This window comes from Dermochelys coriacea, chromosome 3 (assembly GCF_009764565.3).
Source record: "Dermochelys coriacea isolate rDerCor1 chromosome 3, rDerCor1.pri.v4, whole genome shotgun sequence".
NCBI classification, from domain to species: Eukaryota; Metazoa; Chordata; order Testudines; family Dermochelyidae; genus Dermochelys; species Dermochelys coriacea.
In genome coordinates, this window is record NC_050070.1 from 136,670,394 (window position 1) to 136,695,213 (window position 24,820).

The 24,820-nt window shown below is 39.2% G+C and overlaps 1 protein-coding gene across 1 annotated transcript; it reads left to right on the forward strand.

Annotated features, from left to right (window-relative positions):
- Nucleotides 1-834: 834 nt before the first annotated feature.
- Nucleotides 835-24,510, forward strand: EDARADD (EDAR associated death domain). The gene is given in 10 exon segments (XM_038394815.2): nt 835-1,196; nt 8,373-8,431; nt 12,754-12,793; nt 16,160-16,248; nt 20,676-20,721; nt 23,487-23,533; nt 23,535-23,574; nt 23,577-23,677; nt 23,679-23,787; nt 23,790-24,510. Coding segments are annotated over 10 exon segments (636 nt in total). The 5' UTR covers nt 835-1,165; the 3' UTR covers nt 23,864-24,510.
- The last annotated feature ends 310 nt before the right edge of the window (nt 24,511-24,820 follow it).

The following is a 24,820-nucleotide window of genomic DNA, read 5'->3' on the forward strand; positions in this document are numbered from 1 at the left end:
CCTGCTTTGAGCAGGGGGTTGGACTAGATGACCTTCTGGGGTCCCTTCCAACCCTGATATTCTATTCTATTCTATTCTATTCTATTCTATTCTATTCTACTCTCCTACACAAATTTCAGAATAGCAGCTGTGTTAGTCTGTATTCGCAAAAAGAAAAGGAGGACGTGTGGCACCTTAGAGACTAACGAATTTATTAGAGCATAAGCTTTTGTGAGCTACAGCTCACTTCATCGGATGCATCCGATGAAGTGAGCTGCAGCTCACGAAAGCTTATGCTCTAATAAATTTGTTAGTCTCCTACACAAGAGAATCTTATATATATATCTCTATATATAAGATTCTCTTGTGTAGGAGAGTGTATATATATATATATATATATATATATATATATATATGCAAATTATATTCAGGAAAAGAGTAAAAGAGTGTGTGTCTCTTTGTGTATGCGTGCATGTATATATACACACACACACACAGAGTTTATTACTCTTTCCCCGAATATAATTTGCATATGTATATATCTAAATAAAAAACAAGTATATACAGGGGAGAACGATTACTACAGAGGACGAGCAAATACATACATTTGAAAAAAGAAAAGGAGTACTTGTGGCACCTTAGAGACTAACGAATTTATTAGAGCATAAGCTTTCGTGAGCTACAGCTCACTTCATCGGATGCATTTGGTGGAAAAAACAGAGGAGAGATTTATATACACACACACACAGAGAACATGAATGTGTTAGTCTCTAAGGTGCCCCAAGTCCTCCTTTTCTTTTTGCGACTACAGACTAACACGGCTGCTACTCTGAACCATACATTTGAAAGTCAGAGAAAAACACCTGGCTTGAATGAAGGCTGAATGAGAGCTGCTGGCAGGGGACAAGCCCCTAGAGGTGACAGGGCCCCTCCACACCTCTGCCCACTTTCAGCCTCCGCTTCTACCTGCAGCTTCCGCTCCCGGGAGAGAATCTTCGCCTCCTGCGTTCACTACCCAACCAGGAAGCGGAGGAGCAAGCAAAGCAGCGAGGGAGGCAGTAGCGCCCGCTCGCATTAGGGTGGGGGGTTACCCGGCCGCGCTGGAGAGGATTTTTCCAGGTACGCGCGCGCACTCAGCCTCAGCCTCCGCTGAGCACGGCTGCCAGTCTCCCCACGCACCCACCCGATGGCTTCTCTCCGGGACCCTCGGCCGGAAGGTAAAGTCTCCACGCCCCGCGGGGACGCAGGGTGCGCGCGCCCCGCGGGAGCCTGGCCGGGGGCCAGGGCAGAGCGGCAGGGGCAGGGCTGGAGGCGGGAATGTCCCTTGGGAGCTGCGGCGCGAGCGGGCGCCCGGGCTGGATTCCGACCCCCCCCCCCCTTCCTCTGCTCAGGGCCCGGGCGGCTTTTTCTTCCCTGCTGTGCGTGGGCTGTGGTGGAGCGAGCCCGCAGCAGCTTCCGCTGCGTCTCGCCCTTTGTGTTCGCTTCGTGTGCTGCTGAGCGGTGTTCTCTGCGCACAGCTGATCAGGACAAGGGGCTTTCCCCTCCCTTCTTCGTCCAGCCACGTTGGGGATGGGATCGGAGCTGCCAGGTTTTCTCCCGAAGGAAACTTTGCCTATGAAAACTTTCAAGCTAGCACAAAAAGAAAAGGAGGACTTGGGGCACCTTAGAGACTAACACATTTATTAGAGCATAAGCTTTCGTGAGCTACAGCTCACTTCATCGGATGCATTCTGAAGTGAGCTGTAGCTCACGAAAGCTTATGCTCTAATAAATGTGTTAGTCTCTAAGGTGCCACAAGTCCTCCTTTTCTTTTTGCGACTACAGACTAACACGGCTGCTACTCTGAAAGCTAGCACAAGTAAGCCCAGCAAGCCGCTCTGCTTTTGACTGAGGCTGCCAAGCCCTCCTCCTCTCCCCGCATTGTGTGTGAAGGAGAGTTTTGGACGAATACTAAAAGTGATTCTTTGCATTTGCATAGCGCCTCACCTCTGAGGGTCTCCAAGTGTTTTATGACTCACTAGCTCAGGCATGAATAAATTAAACCTGGCAGCAGCCGGAAAGGTGCAACACAAGCTATTACAACGAGGTCCAAAAAGTTGCTTGCCACAGGGAGGTTTTGCAGATTCTGGATCTTGCGGCATTACCTTTCTTTAACCCATTGTACCCATTTTATAGGAGTTAACTAAGGACTCCTGGCCTTGTCTAGACAAGAAGGGCTCTGAGTCCCGTCCGCCCCCCACACCCAATCGTGTTAGCTAATAGTGTAGCATGTTCTGTGCTGGTGGAATTTAGCACATGCCCTGTCTATACTAGAGTTTAGAACACATATTAGTTTTTGCTAGCTAATACGATCTAACCTCCCCCCGCCAACACACACCTTTTTTATCCTTTCAAACCAAGGCTTGAGGAAGTGATTAAGGCCAACGTTTTCAAACTTGATGACCCCTGGCACTTAAATATGAATATGAGTGCATACCATTAGAAACCTGAGTTTGAATATTTCCACTTAAATAACTTCTGTCCAGTCAGTGGCAGAGTTTACACCCTTTATAACAAACTGAGAGATGTAATAGCAAAAGTAAACAGATTGAAATACAGATTCACGGAAAGGCAGAATGTAATACACTGCAGTATAATTGTACATAATGCACCATCATGTTTAGAATGGTACTTCTGGACCCCATTTGCCTAATCAGAGCCTCATTGTTTATTAGGGCGATATGTCTCTGGGCTTGTCTACATTAAGAATATTTGTACTAGTGTAATTACATTGATGTAGTTATACTGAAACAAAGGGGGGCTTAATGGTGTAATTTAATTTGGTAATTATGCTAAAATACTGTAAGCTTCAGTACCTGCTGGTGTAGAATGTCTATATTTGAGGTATATTACAAGGAGGGAGCTACATATATGTGATTACAGTGGTGCAAGTTTTCTTAAATTAGACAAGCCCTCAGCCTTGAAGCTACCTATCTTCCTCTGGCCGATAGTGATTCAAGAAAGTATAGGGACTAATCATAATAAAAATTCATTTGTTTTCTTTCTTGTATGCTCATACTTATTTGAGTCAGAGAAACATTTATATTAAGTGGTCATATTAATTTTTGTTTGCTGATAGTCCTGAAGAGAAATGACCTAGGAGAATCAACAGGAGTGGCCCTTTTCAGTGTCTAAAATATACATATTTTAAAAGGGCCTAAAACTAAAACTTGTCGTACAAACAAGTTATCCCTAAGTAATGGGAGAAAGCATTAAACTCTTTCCTACAACAAGTAATACATTCTGGGGCTTCTTAAATAATTTGGTGTTTTCCATAACAAAGAATTTTTGCAAGTGGAAAAAAGTTATTTCCATTATAGAATTCTGCCACTTTTCACCAAAAGTGCTTGTTCATTGCTGGAAATAGAGAAATATCACTCTTTGCTACTTTTGGAAATTCTTCTAAAAAAATGGTGAAAAATGATAGTGTCACACAGCTCTTGTCATCTCATCCCAGGCTTTTCTTGCCAGTGCCAAAAGCAGATCTGGGAGAGGGATCAACGGATGGGATTCCACACATCTGAAACAAAATTGGCACTCTGGAAATCCAAATAGCTAGCACAGGAGGTTTTCTGAAAGCTAAATAATGTTAAAGGCAGCAAAAGGTACTTGAATAAAATGACCACTCTAAACTCTGATAAAAATGTGTCAAAAATAAGTCAGCATAACCAATTATCCTTTGCGGCTGTTAATGCACTTCAGAATGCTGAGGTGCCTTACAACTCCCTGGAAAGAGCTAATCAGAAGAAAAATATAAATAAATCTAATTCTAAATAAATAAATAAACTTCTTACATCATTTGCAAGTTCTTATGTCATAATGCATCATATTATTAGTGTATGTCTGGCTGTGGAAATAATGGATAGTAGTGTCTGTGTAGGTTGTAAACTGTTCGGGACAGGGACTGCTTCTTACTATGTATGTGCAGCATTTAACACAATGAGATCTCCATCTCCGTTGGGGTCTTTAATGTTACTGTATTATAAATAATTAATAATAATGGCGGTGACTATGCTAATATCTGAGCTATGACTCTGACTTTGCCCAGCTAGCTGCAGAAGCCTGAACAGGCTCAATGTGAAATGAGTGCTTGTGCAGTTAACAGAAGAGTTAAGCCTTCTTGCTTAACGAACCCGACTCCTGAATGCTTGCTAAATCTTCCATGGTATTAGAAATTACATCAAGCCAGAAATATTACTTCCTTCAAGTCCATTGAATTCGCTGCTTAAGCAAAAGTTTGTTGTTTCTCTCATTGGCAAGGAGAGTACACTTAACTTAGGGACAGGGAGCTATATTGATTTACACCAGCGGAGAATCTGTCTTCTGAAGTGCAGGCAATGATATTTCTTCAAGTGGCAGGCCTGGCAGATTGCAAGTATGTAGTGCTTTTATATAGGAGGAGGAAGAATATGGATAAAGGAGAGGATTTGTAAACCAAGAAGGACTTCATTACGAATTTTTAAAAAAGTCTCTCTTAAGGCCAGTATGAGCCCTCTGATGCATAAGTAACTTCAAGGGGCCATACCTTGGAACAGGATTGGCTGGCCCTGGCCCTCTACTGGTCTTAAAGATGCAGGGCATCCTGTCACCTTCTTGGTTAGGCCAGTTATGGTAGCATCTACTTTACAACTCTGCATGGTATTTAGAAGTGCACTTACTTTTCCAAGTGCACATAGTTTTTTGGAGGGTCTGATTTTTTAACGAACTATGGATTGGGAATATTCAGGGGCCCTTTTCCATGGCCCCAATTTTTTTAGGCCTACTTCATCTCTGATATTTTCTTGCACTTTGGCAATACTTGCACACGTTGTCGTGCCAGTAAAGGCACACTGAATTGATTTGGATTCCTTATTGCCAGTGTCACAAATGCAGTCATTATTAAAGCTTATGTCACCAAAAGTAGGCCCAGAAATGCCACTTTTAATTAAAAACTAGGGCTATCAAGTGATTAAAAAAATTAATCGTGTAATTAATCATGCTGTTAAACCACAATAGAATACCATTTATTTTAAATATTTTTGCATGTTTACTACATTTTCAAATATATTAATTTCAATTACAACACAGAATACAAAGTGTACAGTGCTCACTTTATATTTATTTTTATTATGAATATTGGCACTGTAAAAAACAAAAATTGTATTTTTCAATTCACCTCATACAAGTACTGTAGTGCAATCTCTTTATCATGAAAGTTGAACTTACATATGTAGAATTATGTAAAAGAAAAACTGCATTAAAAAATAAAAAATTTCAAACTTTAGAGCCTACAAGTCCATTCATTCTTACTGCTTGTTCAGCCAATCACTCACATAAACAAGGTTGGTTACAATTTGCAGGAGATAATGCTGCCTGCTTCTTGTTTACAATGTCACCTGAAAGTGAGAACAGGCATTCGCATGGCACAGTTGTAGCTGGCGTTGCAAGATATTTATGTGCCAGATGCTCTAAAGATTCATAAGTCCCTTCATGCTTCAGCCACCATTCCAGAGGACATGCATCCATGCTGATGATGAGTTCTGCTTGATAACGATCCAAAGCAGTGTGGACTGCTGCATGTTCATTTTCATCATCTGAGTCAGATGCCACCAGCAGAAGGTTGATTTTAATTTTTGGTTGTTTGGGTTCTGTAGTTTCTGTATCAGAGTGTTGCTCTTTTAAGACTTCTAAAAGCATGTTCCATACCTCATCCCTCTCAGATTGTGGATAGCACTTCAGATTCTTAAACTTTGGGTCGAGTGCTATAGCTATCTTTAGAAATCTCACATCGGTACCTTCTTTGCATTTTGTCAAATCTGCTGTGAAAGTGTTCTTAAAATGAAGATATGCTGGGTCATCATCCCAGACTGTTATAACATGAAATATATGGCAGAATGCAGGTAAAACAGAGCAGGAGACATATTGTTCTCCCCCCAAGGAGTACAGTCACAAATTTAATTGACACATTATTTTTTTTAAAAGGAGTACTTGTGGCACCTTAGAGACTAACACGTTTATTTGAGCATAAGCTTTCGTGAGCTACAGCTCATGCATCCGATGAAGTGGGCTGTAGCCCACGAAAGCTTATGCTCAAATAAATGTGTTAGTCTCTAAAGTGCCACAAGTCCTCCTTTTCTTTTTGCGGATACAGACTAACACGGCTGCTACTCTGAAACCTATTATTTTTTTAAAGAGCATCATCAGCAGGTAAGTATGTCCTCTGGAATGGTGCCCGAAGCATGAAGGGGCATAAGAATGTTTAGCATATCTGGCATGTAAATACTTTGCAACACCGGCTACAGAAGTGCCATGCGAATGCCTGTTTTCACTTTCAGGTGACATTGTAAATAAGAAGCAGGCAACAGTATCTCCTGTCAATGTAAACAAACTTGTTTGTCTTAGCAATTGGCTGAACAAGAAGTAGGACTGAGTGGACTTGTAGGCGCTAATGTTTTACATTGTTTTGTTTTTGAGTGCAGTTATGTAACCAAAAAAATCTGCATTTGTAAGTTACACTTTCATGATAAAGAGATTGCACTTCAGTACTTGTATGAGGTGAACTGAAAAATTCTGTTTCTTTTGTTTATCATTTTTACAGTGCATATATTTGTAATGAAAAATAACACTAAGTGAGCACTGTGCACTTTGTATTCTGTGTTGTAACTGAAATCAATATTGAAAATGTAGAAAAACATCCAAAAATATTTAATAAATTTCAATTGGTATTCTATTGTTATAAGTGCGATTAATTGCAATTTTTTAATCACGATTAATTTTTTTTTAGTTAATCACGTAAGTTAACTGAATAATTGACAGCCCTATTAAAAACATGTTTAGATTGAGTTTACAGATTAGTAGCCATGCAGCCCGTTGCTAGACTGGCCATTTCTTCAGTTTTAAGCTGGACAGTCCTGTTTTTCTGTGGTTTGTCCCGTCTGGTACTGAGACAAAACTGAATGGAGAAAGCCATTTTGAAGAGCATGCCGCTCTGCCCCCACATGACATGACATGTGGGAAGTCACACTGGTGGGGGCAGGGTCACGTAGGTGAGGGAGGACCAACACCATTCCTGGAAGTACCAGAATGTCCAGTATTCTGGGGATGTGTCAGGGGCCATCCTACTCATTGCCACTACAGAACTCGGAGTTTGGATTATGACCTTTGTCATTCACTTCCCAGGCTAACTGGGCTTTGAAGGGTATGTCTACAGTGCATCTGGGAGCCTCCCAGCTAGGGTTCAAAGAATTGTGTTGGTGTAGCCTATGCTAGCATGCTAAAAATAGTTGTGTAGACATTGCAGCTTGGGATGGAGCTCAGGCTCTCAGGCTTGCGGGGGCCTGAGAGCCCAAACTCCAGCCCAAGATGCAACATCAAAGCAATGTCTACACAGCTATTTTTAGCATGCTTGCACAAGCCCCACCAGCACAAGTCTGGAAACTAGGGCTGGAAGGCTTGCTCCCAAATGCCATATAAATAGGGCTGCCAGGCATCCAGGGCAATCAGGGAAGCTCCATGCAAATCCCCTGCATCCCTCCCCTCAGTGCTGCCCCCAAAGCTCCAATTGGCCAGGAACCGCAGTGGGTCAGCGTAGAATAGATCCTGCTGGTGTACACTAATGGTTCCCTAGTGCACTTTAACATGGTACTGATTGAAGCAATATTACATTAAAGTGCACTTAGGAACATTATAGAAAGATTACTCACTAGCGTATATACTACAGTATACATTACTCATTATAGTATATTGAAAGGGAAAGCCCCCAAAATCTCAATTTTTGAACATCCACATAAAATTCAAAAATTGCTAAAAATACTCCGCTAATGAAATTAATAAATTCCGAAAAACAGAAGCACTAAATATAGTTCATCTTTGGTCCAAATTTACTTTCCCGTTAAGTTTTGAGCTATATTCTGGTTGTTATAATACTATATTAGTCCTCTTTATTATTAATTTCTTATATGGGGTATTTCCCTGTTTGGAGAAGGCCGCTAATGCACAACTGAGTACAGCTATTCAGAGAAAGGAATGTTTTATCCATTTTAGCTGTTTTCTGGTTTAATTATTTATTATTGAACTATTTATGATATTTTTAAAATAATAATTTAGAATATTTATTTGCACCTACTTGTTATCAGATATAATAACTCTGTCATATAATACAATGCTCTGATGGCATTGTTGACAAGAATTTCTCATCTGTCAGCTAGCACCTGTGACTAACCCTTTATACTTTATGACATGTTCCCATCGTAAATGAACTCCTATATAACTGATGTACAGTTTCATCTTGGTAAGCTGGTGAGGGAAAGTGCATGAGTGACCAAACAGACACAGTTTGAGGAACATGAAAAAGCTGCTTTATTTGTTTCTGGCAGATCATGCTGCAAAAGAGCCTGTGGAAGATACAGATCCAAGCACTTTTCCATTAGAAATGGTAGGTGTGTCTGGTTTTGTTCCAATATAACTTTAATACTTGGTTATCTAATATTTAGTTTATAGCTTTTTACAGTTATTTAATTCTGGGATGCTCTAAAAAACCCAAGAGTATGCTTGATTGAAACCGGGCACATGATTGACTACTAGGTAATTAACACCATTGTACACAATGAAATGTTGTTATGTAGATAACTTCAACCCAGTTGTAAATTAAAAAAATGAATCGTTACATCAAATTTATCTTGAATAAATCAATAAATAATCATGGGTGAAACCCATGTTTAGATTGTAATCTCTTTCAGACAAGACTTTCTCTCACTATGTGCCAATACAGTGCCTGGCACAATGAAGTCATGATCTCTGTTGGGGTTTCCAGGTGATGCTATAGTACAAACAGTAATAATAGTACTGTGCATCTCCCCGGAAATTGGTATGAGATCTTCACCCAGAAACTTAATTATTGTTTATATATAGTCTAAGCGCTTCCTTTAAATGTCGTGGCTGATAGCTAGATAAGGCATTAGAAATGCATGTGACAAAAAACAAGGCTCTGCCAGATGTGGGGGTGAATTGAGTGAAGAGATGTTTTACTGACTAGCAGATTCACAGCCTTCACTGCATGCTTTTTTTTGTTGGTGTGTCCTGGGATATTCAGAGAAGCAAATCTTATGCTGGCCATGGAGTATATTGGGTAAAAAGAATATTTAAATGCTCTGTAATCTTTAAAAGGACTTTTTGAATTTGGCTCTAGGTTGTTTACTTTGGGTAACAGTAAATATAAAATAGAGACTGATGATAAATATATTATGCAGCCCAGAGAAGATTAGTGTATAATGTAGCAGTATGGGTGTTTTTAAAAATACTTTATCTTGTTTGTAAATTGTAGATTTGTCATGCAGCAACATGAATAATGAGAGGGAAAACTATTATTTTCCTGGGGGGATTTCTTCCAATTCAGAAGCTTAGTATCGAAGTATCAGCAGAAAACAGAGAAGAAGTGTAAATATTGACCTTAGCTTGTGGCTTTTTGGGAAAATCAATTTAGTAATTTAGGTCCTGATCCTGTATTGTGATCCATTAGTGGCAACACCTGAGCATGTGTGAAGTCCCACTGAAATAAATGGGACTTTGCACAGGTCCATGCTAGCAGACTTTGATGTAGGAATGGGGTCGTTACTGCCATTTTGTGGTTTGTGATTGCTTAAATTAAAAACTGTGATCTTCAACTGTCTTTAATTTAAGCAATAATTTAACTCTAACTGAGTTATTATGTTTGTCTGATACAAATGCAAGTTATTTTTTTTTAAATTATTTTGTTTCTAAATGAGGAGGATTTTAATTTGTTTGGTGCGAGATTCTATAAAAAACTGATGGAAGCGTCTTCTTGTCTTTAGACACTGCTAGAGGTAACATGGGAGCAAGCAGATGTCTAGGTCTCGTAGTAAACAATAGCGTAGAAGTCGGAATACGTTTGTGTTGTAAATCAGCAGATATGTCCATAAACTGGGTAGCTGTATTTTAGTTTTGCATTTTAATCAGGTTTTCATTTTAATTTTCAAGCAAAGAGACCTTTCACTGTTCTTTAGTAAGAATACTTGTAATAATGGGACCAACTTTATTATTGTAGTTACTCTTGATACACACCAGTAAGCTGAGACTCTGACCCAGAGAAATTGAGGCCACTGGCAGAGAGATAAAATTAAAACTCAGAATTTCTTGACTCCCAGTCCTGTGCTTAGTCTACTAAACCACATTGCATTTCAAGAAACTGTAGCAAAAACAAACTATATAATTTTGACAACTTTCAGAGTAGCAGCCGTGTTAGTCTGTATTCGCAAAAAGAAAAGGAGTACTTGTGGCACCTTAGAGACTAACCAATTTATTTGAGCATAAGCTTTTGTGAACTACAGCTCACTTCATTGGATGCATTCAGTGGAAAATACAGTGGGGAGATTTATATACACACACAGAGAACATGAAACAATGGGTTTTATCATAGTGTGGCTGATGTGATTAGGCCCTATGATGGTGTCCCCTGAATAGATATGTGGACACAGTTGGCAATGGACTTTGTTGCAAGGATAGGTTCCTGGGTTAGTGGTTCTGTGTGTGGGTGTGTGGTTGCTGGTGAGTATTTGCTTCAGGTTGGGGGGCTGTCTGTAAGCAAGGACTGGCCTGTCTCCCAAGACCTGTGAGAGTGATGGGTCGTCCTTCAGGATAGGTTGTAGATCCTTGATGATGCGTTGGGAGAGGTTTTAGTTGAGGGCTGAAGGTGATGGCTAGTGGTGTTCTGTTATTTTCTTTGTTGGGCCTGTCCTGTAGTAGGTGACTTCTGGGTAGTCTTCTGGCTCTGTCAATCTGTTTCTTCACTTCAGCAGGTGGGTATTGTAGTTGTAAGAATGCATGATAGAGATCTTGTAGGTGTTTGTCTCTGTCTGAGGGGTTGGAGCAAATGTGGTTATATCAAATAAAGCTTGGCTGTAGACAATGGATTGTGTGGTGTGATCTGGATGAAACCTAGAGGCATGTAGGTAGGAATAGCGGTCAGTAGGTTTCTAGTATAGGGTGGTGTTTATGTGACCATCGCTTATTAGCACCGTAGTGTCCAGGAAATGGATCTCTTGTGTGGACTGGTCCAGGCTGAGGTTGATGGTGGGACAGAAATTGTTGAAATCATGGTGGAATTCCTCAAGGGCTTCTTTTCCATGGGTCCAGATGATGAAGATGTCATCAGTGCAGTGCAAGTAGAGTAGGGGCATTAGGGGACGAGAGCTGAGGAAGCGTTGTTCTAAGTCAGCCATAAAAATGTTGGCATAATGTGGGGCCATGCGGGTACCCATCGCAGTGCTGCTGATTTGAAGGTATACATTGTCCCCAAATGTGAAATAGTTATGGGTGAGGACAAAGTCACAAAGTTCAGCCACCAGGTTAGCCGTGGCCCCACAGAACAGAACGCCACTAGCCATCACTTTCAGCCCCCAACTAAAACCTCTCCAACACATCATCAAGGATCTACAACCTATCCTGAAGGACGACCCATCACTCTCACAGCTCTTGGGAGACAGGCCAGTCCTTGCTTACAGACAGCCCCCCAACCTGAAGCAAATACTCACCAGCAACCACACACCACACAACAGAACCACTAACCCAGGAACCTATCCTTGCAACAAAGCCCGTTGCCAACTCTGTCCACATATCTATTCAGGGGACACCATCATAGGACCTAATCACATCAGCCACACTATCAGAGGCTCGTTCACCTGCGCATCTACCAATGTGATATATGCCATCATGTGCTAGCAATGCCCCTCTGCCATGTACATTGGTCAAACAGGACAGTCTCTACGTAAAAGAATAAATGGACACTAATCAGACGTCAAGAATTGTAACATTCAAAAACCAGTCGGAGAACACTTCAATCTCTCCGGTCACACGATTACAGACCTGAGAGTGGTTATCCTTCCACAAAAAGAAAAGGAGTTCTTGTGGCACCTTAGAGACTAACAAATTGATTTGGGCATAAGCTTTCGTGAGCTACAGCTCACTTCATCGGATGCACGTGCTCAAATAAATTTGTTAGTCTCTAAGGTGCCACAAGTACTCCTTTTCTTTTTGTGAATACAGACTAACACAGCTGCTACTCTGAAACCTATCCTGCAACAAAAAAACTTCAAAAACAGACTCCAACGAGAGACTGCTGAATTAGAATTAATATTCAAACTGGATACAATTTGCAAACTTAGGCTTGAATAGAGACTGGGAGTGGATGAGTCATTACATAAAGAAAAACTATTTCCTCATGTTATTTCTCCCACCATCCCACCCCCCACTGTTCCTCAGACGTTCTTGTTAATTGCTGGAAATGGCCCACCTTGATTATCACCACAAAAGGTTTTCCTCCTTTCCCCCCCTCCTTCCTGCTGGTAATAGCTCATTTTAAGTGATCACTCTCCTTTCAGTGTGTATGATAAAACCCATTGTTTCATGTTCTCTGTGTGTGTATATAAATCTCCCCACTGTATTTTCCACTGAATGCATCCGATGAAGTGAGCTGTAGTTCACGAAAGCTTATGCTCAAATAAATTTGTTAGTCTCTAAGGTGCCACAAGTACTCCTTTTCTTTTATATAATTTTGGATTGTAAATAATCCCCAAACTACCTGTGTTATTATCTGTTTGGCCCATCTCAAATCATTCATTACTATATTGATGTAAACTTAAATGCCATTTTAAAAAGGCATAGTAGTAACTATAAAGTTTTCAATGTACTTTTTATCAAGTACTGGAAATAACAAACATATGTCTTGTTCTTTTTGGACAGAGAGAAAAGTATCCTGTCCAAGATACACGGCTACCTAAAGGTAAGCACAGCAAACTCCAGCTATTATAAATATGGTATAGTATTGTTGGTATGGTACATTACATGTAATAAAACCATAGGTATAGAAAACACACTGAAATAGTCTATTAATTTGTTCTGTATTTTTACATTGTAACAGTTTATGCAGTGTAATGATTTTTTTTTAATGTGTGTTATTAATGTTACCTCTGGTGTTTGTCATCAGAGCTCAGCTTTGGTCTAAAAGCTGATTATGTCAACAGAAGATCTCGGTTCTCAACTTTGAAGGAACTTATAATAAGCCAATGCCACCCACCCACACACACACACTTCCCAGATTAGAGGGAAATAAAAATATTTGAAAAATGGCTTTGAGAGGGTTACCTGTGTGCCTGCAGGTGATCAGAAATTCATTTGGGAGCCCAGAAATATTCAGTGGACTTCTGCACTGATCAAATCCTGAGCCCTGCAACAAATCCCATCATTAAGCCTTTAATCCTTCTATCACACTAGCTCCCTTGACCTTCTTCTTTATTTCTCAAAAAGAAAAGGAGTACTTGTGGCACCTTAGAGACTAACAAATTTATTTGAGCATAAGCTTTCGTGAGCTACAGCTCACTTCATCGGATGCATTTATTTCTGCATCCCAGACCCTGCTGCAGGCTTCCTTCCAAGGAATGTCCTGAGAGTGCCTTGAGCCTCAGTACTCCTCCAAGCATAGTGTTCTGAATCCTATGATGCATGTAAAGCCTGAGAAGGGATCCAGGATCCAATTGGGAAGAGAGGTTGAAAAACTTAGGGTAAAGACTGATCAGCTGGGTAAACTAAAACTGGGGTTCCCAGGGAGGATTGAGGATTATTTATTTGTTATTTTATTGAAGGAGCCAGGAATAGAAATGAGGTACCATTGAGAATACCAAGAGAACGGGAATAGATTGGAGGGGAGAAGGGTATAGTACTTTGAACCTGTTCAGTTGCAGGCAGAGTGCTCACCTCTTCAGAGTGGTTTTTCTTAAAATTTCTTAAATTTTGGTAATTTCCTTATAGCTTTCCTATCTAAATTGTATTTTTTCTTACTCTTATGGCATTAGTTCATTGTATCTTCCCTTCCAAATAAAATCAGATTTCTAAATAAACATGTAACTGTTTCAAAGCTGTTTAAAATCTGATGCTACATGTTTAATACAATTAATTAAAAGTAAAATTGAAGGGAAATGGAAATTGTGGCATTTTCTGTTGAAAGAAAATTTCATCATGATCAGTGTAAAGATATAAAAGCATTAATGGAGCTTAGCATTTCCTGTCTGAGAATGGGAAGTGATGTGAAACACCTATTAATATTCTGTAAACTTCTGCAGTCTAAAGTTTTCCTTATAATTAATTTTATCAAAAGTCTAGCACTGTTGTGGGTTTGGAAACTATATGACGTTAACCTTAGATCGTTCCTTAGATATTGGCCTCTTGGTCTGCTCGAGAGCCTGAATTTTCATCACTATTCAACATGATTTGAAAAAAAAATAGTTTTATAAATGTTGCTGAATCTATAAGTGAATAAAATGTGTTACAAGAGTTTGCTTATACAGTTTATGGGCCTGATTCTTTAGTCATTATTTAGGGAAATTCCAGTTGGCTTTAATGTAAATGTTATCTAAATAGAGTATGGGATCTGGCCCCTTGTTTAAAAATAATTATATGGCCTTATCCAGCAAGATGTTGAGCACCCTCAACTCCCATTAAAGTTAATTAGCTTTAATGGGAGTTGAGGGCACTCATCACCTTTCAGGATTAGGCCTATTTTTTTTTTTCTCCAAGTTCACTTTTCATCATAGTTACCCCGCCTCACCTAAATATTAGAGGCAACAGCCAAAGAACAGACCAAGTGAAATTTGGAGGTTGTGTTTTGTAATGTCAGCTGAATTCTTTGCCATTGAATCCTAACATAAGAATGGCCATACTGGGTCAGACCAAAGGTCCATCCAGCCCAGTATCCTGTCTTCCGACAAAGGCCAATGTCAGGTGCCCCAGAGAGAATGAACAGAACAGGTAATCATCAAGTGATCCATCCCCTGTCGCCCATTCCCAGCTTCTGGCAATCAGAGGCTAGGGACACCATCCCTGCCCATCCTGGCTAATAGCCACTGATGGACCTATCCTGCATGAACTTACCTAGTTCTTTTTTGAACCCTGTTCAAGATCATCAATAAGGAGTCTGTGTCAGATATCAGCTGCTGTCAGAGGCAGGCTATTGGATTTTAGGGATCAATGGTCTAATAAATGATGGCAAATTCTAAGTGAAAGAAGAAAAGAAAATTCTTACTTTTTTTGTTTGTTTGTTTAAACCAGAAGGGGATACGGAGGTAAGGAAGTCAGTATATATGTCTCGTTCCTCTAACCAGAGTATTCAAAAAGATAAGAACAGTTGAGGCATTCCACTGTTTCTTAATAGGAGACTTATTGCTAGAGAGAATAATAAACTCGTATGCATTTTTATCCCTAAAAAGCCATTCAACATTATAAGAGTCTTGGAGGAATCTGACATGTCTAGGATAACCTCCTTTCAGCCACAAGTCAGCAGTTCATCCCAAGTCAGTAGAGCAATTAACATATGGATTTAAACATTTGCTTAAAGTTAAACACATGCTGAAATGCTTTGCTGAACTGGGGCCTTATTAATCACAGAGTGAAATTCAACCCTATGCGCAGAACAGGCAAAAGGCTTATGTATCACTTAACTCCTATTTTGAGAGCCTAAGTTGGAGATGAAAGGTAAATAGACTTTGTGCTGTCCCTCTGCATAAGGGTGAATTTCAACCCATGTCTATATACTCACAAAGGTGTATAGACAGTTTTTAAGGTGCAATGAGTAAAACCTGGGAGGGGCGGGAGGGGTGTATGTGTGCTTCAGGAAGGGTCCTGAGCAGGATGAGCATAATCCAAACATGGGAGAGGAGAAGGCAGAATATCGAGAATTTTAGAAAGTCATTAAAACAAAGCAGAAAGGAGTTTTGTTGATTGTCAAGTACTTTCACTTTTTCAGCTATCTTTGATTTATTGGCTGGGTAAACACTATGTTGGTATAGCTCCTAGTCAATCTGCTGAAGGAAGAGTGTAGCCCTGCTATCTGTAATAGTGTGTTGGAGATGCAGAGTAAACATTTTACATATACCCTGATGTCTGACCTCTGATAGTGCTTTCTATCTGCACAGTCCAGTCATTAACAATTTAAGATTATGTTAAATCCATTTTACATTTCCCAGTGACCCATTATCGTATGCGATTAAATCTTGTGTGTTAGACTTGTATGAAGTCTGCCATATTTTTTGTTTGAGAGTTACTTAAGCTTTATATTTGGGTGAAAGACCAACATTTCAGAATCTCTTTGCCTTAGATGAGGAGTACCTAACAGATAAAGTTACATTGGAAATAGCATCTATTAACATCAGGAGTCTTACATCAGATTCTGGCCTAATACAACAGGTAAGGGAAATGCTTTTCAAATTTAAACTATCTGTTTGAGAAACCCATGAGTGAATATTAAACTAAGCTTTTAAAGTTATTTTTGTTGATGAAAGAAAGCTATTAATATTAATCACAACTTTCTCTAGACTGCATGGAGTCATTCAGTAAAATGAGATTGGAAATAGAATATCCATTTAAGAATTCTGGGTGAAATGTACTCTATACACACAGCCTATGCACTCTGTAGGCCCTATCTGAGGGGCTTAAGTGGGACTTGAGTGGTGAATAGGTTTTGTGCTGACTCCTTTGCTTAGGATTGAGTTTTGTTCACAGTGAACCTAGTTCTAGTGACATTGTACTTATAGTGCAGTGGAAATCCAAAATTGCTTCAGTTTGCATCCAGGCTTGAACTCTTCTGACAAGGGCAAATCCTGCCCCCACATGCCATCCCCACTCAGCCTGAGGCAGAACAGATGTGGTTCCACTGTGCTGAGTGGGCAGGGAGCCTGGAGCCTGGGCAGGGTCATGCTGCAGAATCCAGTTCTACCAGAATTCCTTTCACACTGATATGGGGAATAGGATTAAAAACAGGGCTAGTGGATTCACAGCTATACAGAGCCATCATTTTTTCCTCCAACCTTCACTTCCCATGGATGGGGTTTGCAACCAGGAAAGTGGTTACTGCAGAGCAGCCTCGGAGTTGTGGTTGTCTTATTTCTCCCCTGCATCAAGTCCTTATACATGGACTTTGAGATAGTATTTTTCCCACAGTGAAGCTTCACTCTAATGTTCCACTGTAAATGGGCAACACTGTGCAAATCCCATTGGCATGTCACAGTTATCACCTACCAGATAGTGTTAGAGGCTGAATTCCTGGGGATTTTCTCTTTTGGGTTGAGCAGAGGAGGAGAAGACAGATTGGCACTATCTCATGGGGAGAAGGGGATTTCTTATCATGAAATGGAGAGAATTTGTTGCCTGAGAGTCTCTCTTCTTTATACTGAAACGGGGTATAATGAAGGCTTTTTATAGTGACAGAACACTTCACTATACAGCTGTTTCACTGGATTTAGATTTGTAGGGCCCTCTAAAATCCTATCTTGCCTGGATGGTATGCTTGTTCTTCTGGTCCCTCTGCACACACATAAGACAAATGTATAACTGCAAATCTAAACAAAGCTGTTTTTTTAATTAGTGGGCAATAAAATAGTCCTGTTAAATAGCAATTTAATGGACAGTTGCATATCTTTGCAATAAAGTGATGTTGGATAAGCCTTTGTGCTTCAGAGTTGATAAGTGGAAGATAGCTGAACTGCTAAAATAAAAAATGTGTGTCACAAATAGTGGCCTTTGGAAATCCTATAGTTTACAAGAAAATATTTTTTTTATTAAACAAAAAAAAAAGAGGACTCTGAGTCCATGGGAAATAAAACTTCACCTCCTTCTTTGCCCATGCTGTCGCAGTCCTACCATTGCCAACTGTCATGATTTGACTCATGAGTCTTGAGATTTTTGATGTTAAAACCCTAGTTCTGAAAAGCACTTACATGAGTATCTTGGCTCTCATTTTAAAAACAAAATAGATTTGAGGCCTCATGTTTGCAGGAAAAAAAATATGAAAACATACTTGAGTGCACTCTAATGGATCAGAAATCATAAGACAAATAAAAAGAAGCCAAATTAATTTTTTTTTTTAAAAAAAATCATGATTTTTAATTTACTCTCCAGATTTTGGACCAGACTCAATTTTTTAATGCTTGGGTTGGCAAAACTGCAATTCAGATACATCAAACACCCATTGACTTTCTCACAGACACTTCTCAACCAGATTCATATCATAATATGACCGTAAATTATCTCTATGTTCAAGAGCAAGACATCCAGTTCTGACCAACGTTTTTAGACAGTCATTGGTTCAAGATCCTGAGTTAAAAGCTGCTGAATGAAAAGCCCCAGGCTGACATTCTATCTAGCTACAGCTGAAACGATGCTGGTAAGAGGAGGAAAGTACTTGGAGAAGATGGCAAGTACTTTCCTCTTACTTTGATGGGGGTGCATCCATTGTTCAACCTTTCTTGAGCATGTACCAAACATTGTGATCGTTTTGTGATGTGGAAGACTGTGCATTAGAGAACAGAAAGAAATATGTAAACTCATCTGCATTTGTGACCATCTGGCCCTCTGCAGTAGTGGGTGTGGCAGGGGAGATAGTGAAAACAGCATGCCAATGTTCCCTTTTGGGGGAAATGTGGGGAATTTTTGATAGAATATCTTGTACAAATTTACTTTCCCTGTAATTGGATTAGATCATGTGTGTATATGTGTTCACCACATCAGTTGAAACTACCTATACTGGTTATAGGTTTTGCAAAAATAAAATTTTTATTTTTTTATCATTTTGATGGACAATATCAATGATTATTTTAAGCATTTTTTCATTTTTATGCATTTAAATTTTAACAGTTGTGGGAAGTGATGGGGTGTGCCAGACAATTGGGAAGGTCAAACAATAATTATGTAATGATAATAGATATGAGATTCAAAAACTTAAAGCTTTATAACCATTAAAATCCAGATTGGCAACAGCACATATGAAAATGTACAAAATAAATATCCCTACATGAAACTGGAATAAGTTCTCAAGCAGCATTTTTTTTTCTTTGCCTATCTGTAAATCTTGATTTTTATCAATGGAAATATATTTTTGTCAGTTTGTCTCTCTATGGTGAAATTGACGTTTACAAATAATAATCTAATCCTTCCAAGCACAACTATTTGTAGTGGATTTAATAATACAGTGTCAGTAGGAATAGGGCATCTTGTTATGATGTATTGTAACCTACATAGTTTACTTGTATTTGCAGGCACAGCCTGCAAAATGCAGTGAAGTGCTCTATGATACTTTTGAATGAATTACACTATACAAAAGTCTGCTGTATTTTATTGCACTTGTCTAAAGGGGAAACCCTTTCTGCTTTCATCTTCAAACCATTTTATCTGGGCTTGCACCCACACAATGAGTGAGGGCAGCTACTCATGTCTTCTTACTCCCTCACTCATTTCAGTTTGCCTCAGCCACAGGGTCATAGTGTCTTCCTTTGGGTGTTAGATGTTGCTTTCAAGGAATATAGAAGTTGCAAAAACACATGTTGTCACCTCAAACTATTACATTATTTTCCTCTACATTTAATTAGCTGACAAAAAGCAGTTGAGTGCACATTAGCTTCAAAAGGAAGAAGGTTTTGAACTGAGCCAGCAGAAATATTCAATTCCAGTCCTTGTCTAGAACTATTTCCTATATATAAAAAGCCTTTAAAGAAGCTTTGCCAAATTCAATAGAGTCAGTAGAACAATCCCTTATTGCTGCATGCAACAGACAGTGGGCCAGCTGAGGATCTGGCCCAGCCTCTAATAAAAAAAAATGGGACATGGAAATCTTCTAAGTCAAACAATCTGAATCACTGAAAAGCTGTAGGTACTCTATAAACAAATTCTAAGGACTCCCCCCATGATTATGGCACATTAGTGACTCTTAATTGCAATTCTGCAATAATATTTCATATGCCAGAAAGTCACCTTGTAACAGTTGTACATTGCCCAACCTACCATTCAAACCCTGAGTACTTTAATGAAACTAATATCAATAAATGTCATTAAGGAAAATTAAACAAGCCAAGATAGCATGGAAAGAGAGCGCGAACTATTCCAAATATGTAAGATGGAGTGTGGTACTGCATAATCATAAGGATAGTGAGTCATTCAACAGTTTTCGGACATTCAACTTGTCTATAACCAAAAGGTCCAATTCTGGGGTCACTTACACATAGGGTGACCAGACAGCAAATGTGAAAAATCGGGACAGGGAGTGGGGGGTAATAGGAGCCTATATAAAAAAAAGACCCAAAAATCGGGATTGTCCCTATAAAATCAGGACATCTGGTCACCCTACTTACACCAGTATAACAGTAAGGTGTTACTCCCAATTTGTACTGGTGTAACTGAGAGGTGAAATTAGCCTGAAGATTGTAGATGTCTTACTTAACATGTTATCCACTGCTGTCATGAATTTCTGTGGGAGCAATCCCAAGGCTGATCAGCAGGGATTTATAGTTACATACAAGGTGCTGTTCTTTTCTGTTCTTGTTCACAAATAGTTTAATATAAACCTGTCACTACTGAGAGTGAAAATGATAGGTCAGTGCAAGAAACTGTTTAAAACTCTAACCCTATATCATAGGATGAATCAAAATGTAAATATGTTGCATAAAAAGTTTGCAAATTGTCAGGAAACGCAGACACACACATACAAAAAGTATTTTCTGTTCAGTTAATCAGTTAAGTCAGTATCTTTCTAAACTGACTCTCTACTTGGCAAACTAGATCAATAAAGTTCTTGCGTGTTATTTGAATACATGATTTTAATTCAAGGTTACTTTTTGTTGTAGCCAGAAGAGAGTGATAGTCAAAACAATACTGGAGAATCACTTTCAGGTAATTATTGGCTTTACCATATATGTATGTAGTTATTTTTATGATAGATTTTCTTCAGAAAAGTCTTTGTGAGGATGATGTTTAGAATTACCTACAAAAGCTTGGGGATCCAAAGTATATGAGGCTTCTCTCTTTTGCTTTTAATATTGCGTGCAGGGTATAGTGCCAGAAGTTTATTTGATTTATAGATAGCTACAAACTGCTCGTCAGTTTCTTTTTGATGAAATTCACCTCACTAAGCACACACAGCAGAATGAGATGAAATTAAGATAGGGGCCAATAATGCATTCTCTGCACAGCCAGAACTTCAGTTAGGTTAAATGAAGTTAGCTTTGCTCATACCTGAGAAAAGTGAGCAGGATTTGGCCCATTGACTTCATCACAAGGAAAGCAGTATTACTTATATACCTTTACATTTAGCTATAAAAAAAACCTGCAAGGCCTTATGGAATGCCTGAAAGCAGAGATATCTCCCTCTATTCAGCACTAGTAGGCTTCAGCTGGAGTACTGTGACCAATTTTGAGCACTACACTTTAGGAAAGATTTAAATAAATTAGAGGGAGTCCAGAAGACAGCAACAAAATTGCTAAAAGATTTAGAAAAACTGACCTATGAGGAAATGTTTAAAAAAAAATGGGCATGTTTAGTCTTGAGCAAGAAGACTGAGAGGGCCTGATTCAATCTTCAAATGTGATAAGGGCTGTTATCAAAAGGATAGTGAGCAATTGTTCTCCATGTCCACTGAAGTAGGACAAGAAGTAATGGCTTAATCTTCAGCAAGGGATTTAGGTTAGCTATTAGGAAAAAAAATTGTAATTATAAGGTAGTTAAGTTCTGGGATAAGCTTCCAAGAGAGGTTGTGGCATCTCCATATTGGAGGTTCTTAAAAAAGGTCTAACAGACATAAGAACGGCCATACTGGGTCAGCCCAAAGGTCCATCTAGCCCAGTCTCCTGTCTTCCGACAGTGGCCTATGCCAGATGCCCTAGAAGGAATGAACAGAACAGGTAATCATCAAGTGGTCATCCCTTGTCACCTATTCTAGACCAAAGGACACCTGTCAGAGATGGTCCTAGGTTCACTTAGTCCTGCCTCAGCACAGGGGGGCTGCATTTGATGACCTCGTCCAGCTCCCTTCCAGCCCTACATTTCTGTGATTCTATGTCATGAGAGCTTGTGCGTCCCCATCCATGGGTGACTATGCATTCTCATAAAACTGTGTTGTTGCACATTGTGACAGGTTGAACCCCCTAAGGTGCCACCTGATGTGTTGAGATACCACTGAGCCTGCCTGTTCTGCCGCATGGGCCCCCTTTTTACCTTTCTGGCTGAGCCAGGATATTAAGCCTCCTCCAACACACACACAGGCAGGGCCACATCCAGCTGACACTGAGATCAACTCTGGAGACTTCCCTAAAAATAGAAAATAATTAACAAGTGGAATTATCTATGAGAGTAGGTGTTTTTGAATATATGGTTTGCCCTTTTATAGTTAAACCATTCACGTCTCATATTCTAATTGTACCTAAACCAATCCTTGATATTGTGTACTCATTATTTCCATCAGTCTTTTTATTAACTTCCTCTTGCAGCATCTGTTTTTCCAGACTTAATTGAATATGGTTGGTTTTATTCCTCTTTCAAACTTGTACGGTAAACAGAAAGGTTTTAAAAAGGTCAAGTGGTTATAAGCTGTGCACAATATCCACCTTTCTGCGTAGTGTCAGTTTGACCTGGGGGTGTCTCTCTTTCTTCAATCCATTACATGGCAAAGTTAAGGTTTACCCATTTCCCCCCAAAAGCCTAACTGTTGAGAAGTGTCCTAGCATACTTTCACACAATAGGCCTGATTGATGGAGTAAGGCTAATAAAAAGTATTTGCAGGTCAATATTACTAATGCTGGCTTTGCCTTCTTCTAGGCTGTTACTGCACAAATAGAAGTTACATTTGTTAGGTGTCTCTCTAGGACCCTTTTGATTCTTTCTGGAAGACTTTTAAATGGTAATCTCTGGTGTCCATTACAATAAAGATATTTCACCACCATACTTTCATATCCAGAAAGTAATTCCTGAACTTCAGCCAGCTGTATGAAGAAAACAGGAATACCATTCGAAGTGAATACTTTTCTAAGCATTTGCCTCAGTTACATATATTTGAAATAATCTCCCTTCATAGAACACAACAGAAAGGTGCACTTCAGTATCATTGGAATATTAGGCATTTGCTGTTGTGTGTGTCCATTAGCAGAGAGAAAGAAGACCATTAAATATTTCTTAAGTCCTGCACTGTTATAAAGATGGCATTTTGGATGCACTAAGCCAGGCTGTGACATCTACCAACATAATCATAACATTTATCTAGATGAGATGTTAACAGAGATCCTTTCTGTATAGCACTGTATGTGCAAGTGAAAGTTATGACAATTTACATAAAGTGAAGGAAATTCTTCAGGCCGTGTAGCCCAGCCCACACATCATAGTGAAAAGTGGAATCAGTTTGACGCCCTTGTTATAAATGAAAAGTGTATATATTAAAAATTATTGTTCTTTGGTTTTATCTTCAGTGTACAGCAAAGAAAAACATCAACAAAAATTAAAAGTAGTTTAATTCATACGGAAAAGAACTTATATCCCCATTATTATTTCAGAAATAGTTCTAAGCAACATGATATTCTTCAGCAGTGCCTGAAGGTTTGTGCCATAAAAAGAAGCCATGCAAAACAGAACAGATTCTAACCTTTCAATGTAATGTTTATAATTGTAGATATGAAGAGCTCCTGCAAAGAAAATGGCACCTGCTCATTATGTTTGGTCCCGTGCTCCAACCATCAGTGACTTGCTCAATGATGAGGACTTTTGTACACAATGAGAATAAAGTTGGATCCATGCCACCCTACAGTAAAAAACTGGAGAAATTTTGCAAGCAAATGGGGAATGACCTATGATGAATTGTGTTGTCCTGGAACAGAAACAACAAAGCCCTACGTTGGAATTTTTGTTGCGGAACAGTGACAGGACTGTGGAACAATTGATTGATCTGTGTAAATTATATCAAAGAATGGATGTTTGAAAGTGCTGCTGAAGTGGGTGGAGGAAGAATGGCCAAAGAGAGGGAATGGAACCTATCAGAATCACTTCTAGGTCAAAGAAAATTGTTAACTTGAAAAATTGACTTGTTCTGATTACCACTATTGAGAGGGAAGCTTTCCTTATCAGTGAAAGGGCACATACCATCAGTTTATGCAGAATGCAAGCTTTTATAATATATTGTATTCCAAGCGAAGTTAACCTTCCAAATGTAACAGAAATATTACTAATACAGAGTTGTCTTCCTGAGTCTGCAAACTTTTACGTCTTTTCCACTGCTCATAGATTTCCCAAGCAGGAGCAGAGTGAAAATGGCACAGCATTGAGCAATATGACCCTTGCAATTTAGAACCTAGAAAGGAGTGAACTGACAAGAATGTCAGTTTCCCACTGCTGTTGATTTGTAAAGTTTTGATCAGCAGCCAAGACGCTGAACCCCTACTGGTAGCCCGCCTCCATCTTCATATCAGCTTCTACTTAGTAGGTGTCTGGTAATATTTCAAGCCCTAACAGGAGGAATAAAAGGAACTGTTAGAAGTGTTTACTATTTTTGGTGTAGGAACCTTCATATGTTTCCAAGAAACAGTTTGCTTTTGCATTATTGGATTACTTTAATGTTTGAATATTCCATTTGCAAAAATTCATTTGGATTCTCTTTATATATTAAAAAAGACATTAAATGAAACTGTTGTGTAATTCTACTACATTAAATGTATTCCATTGATTATGGAAGAAATCACATTGAATTCAGAGAATTTCCAAGTCCCACAAGAGTTGGGTACAAAAAAAGCATTGAGAAAATGCTTTATATTAAAAATGAGTTCCGAGAGTTTTGAAGAAAACATTCTGTTGGGAGTTCTTATCTGTTTTTGGTCAAATGCTTCTTGTTTGAGGTGGGAAGATAGTTGTAGCCTCACCCACAGCGTCCTCAGTACTCACTAGGATTTTCCTGTTCAAAGATTGTGGTTTTCTATAAGAGATCACAAACAGTCCTGTGGGCTGACCATTTTC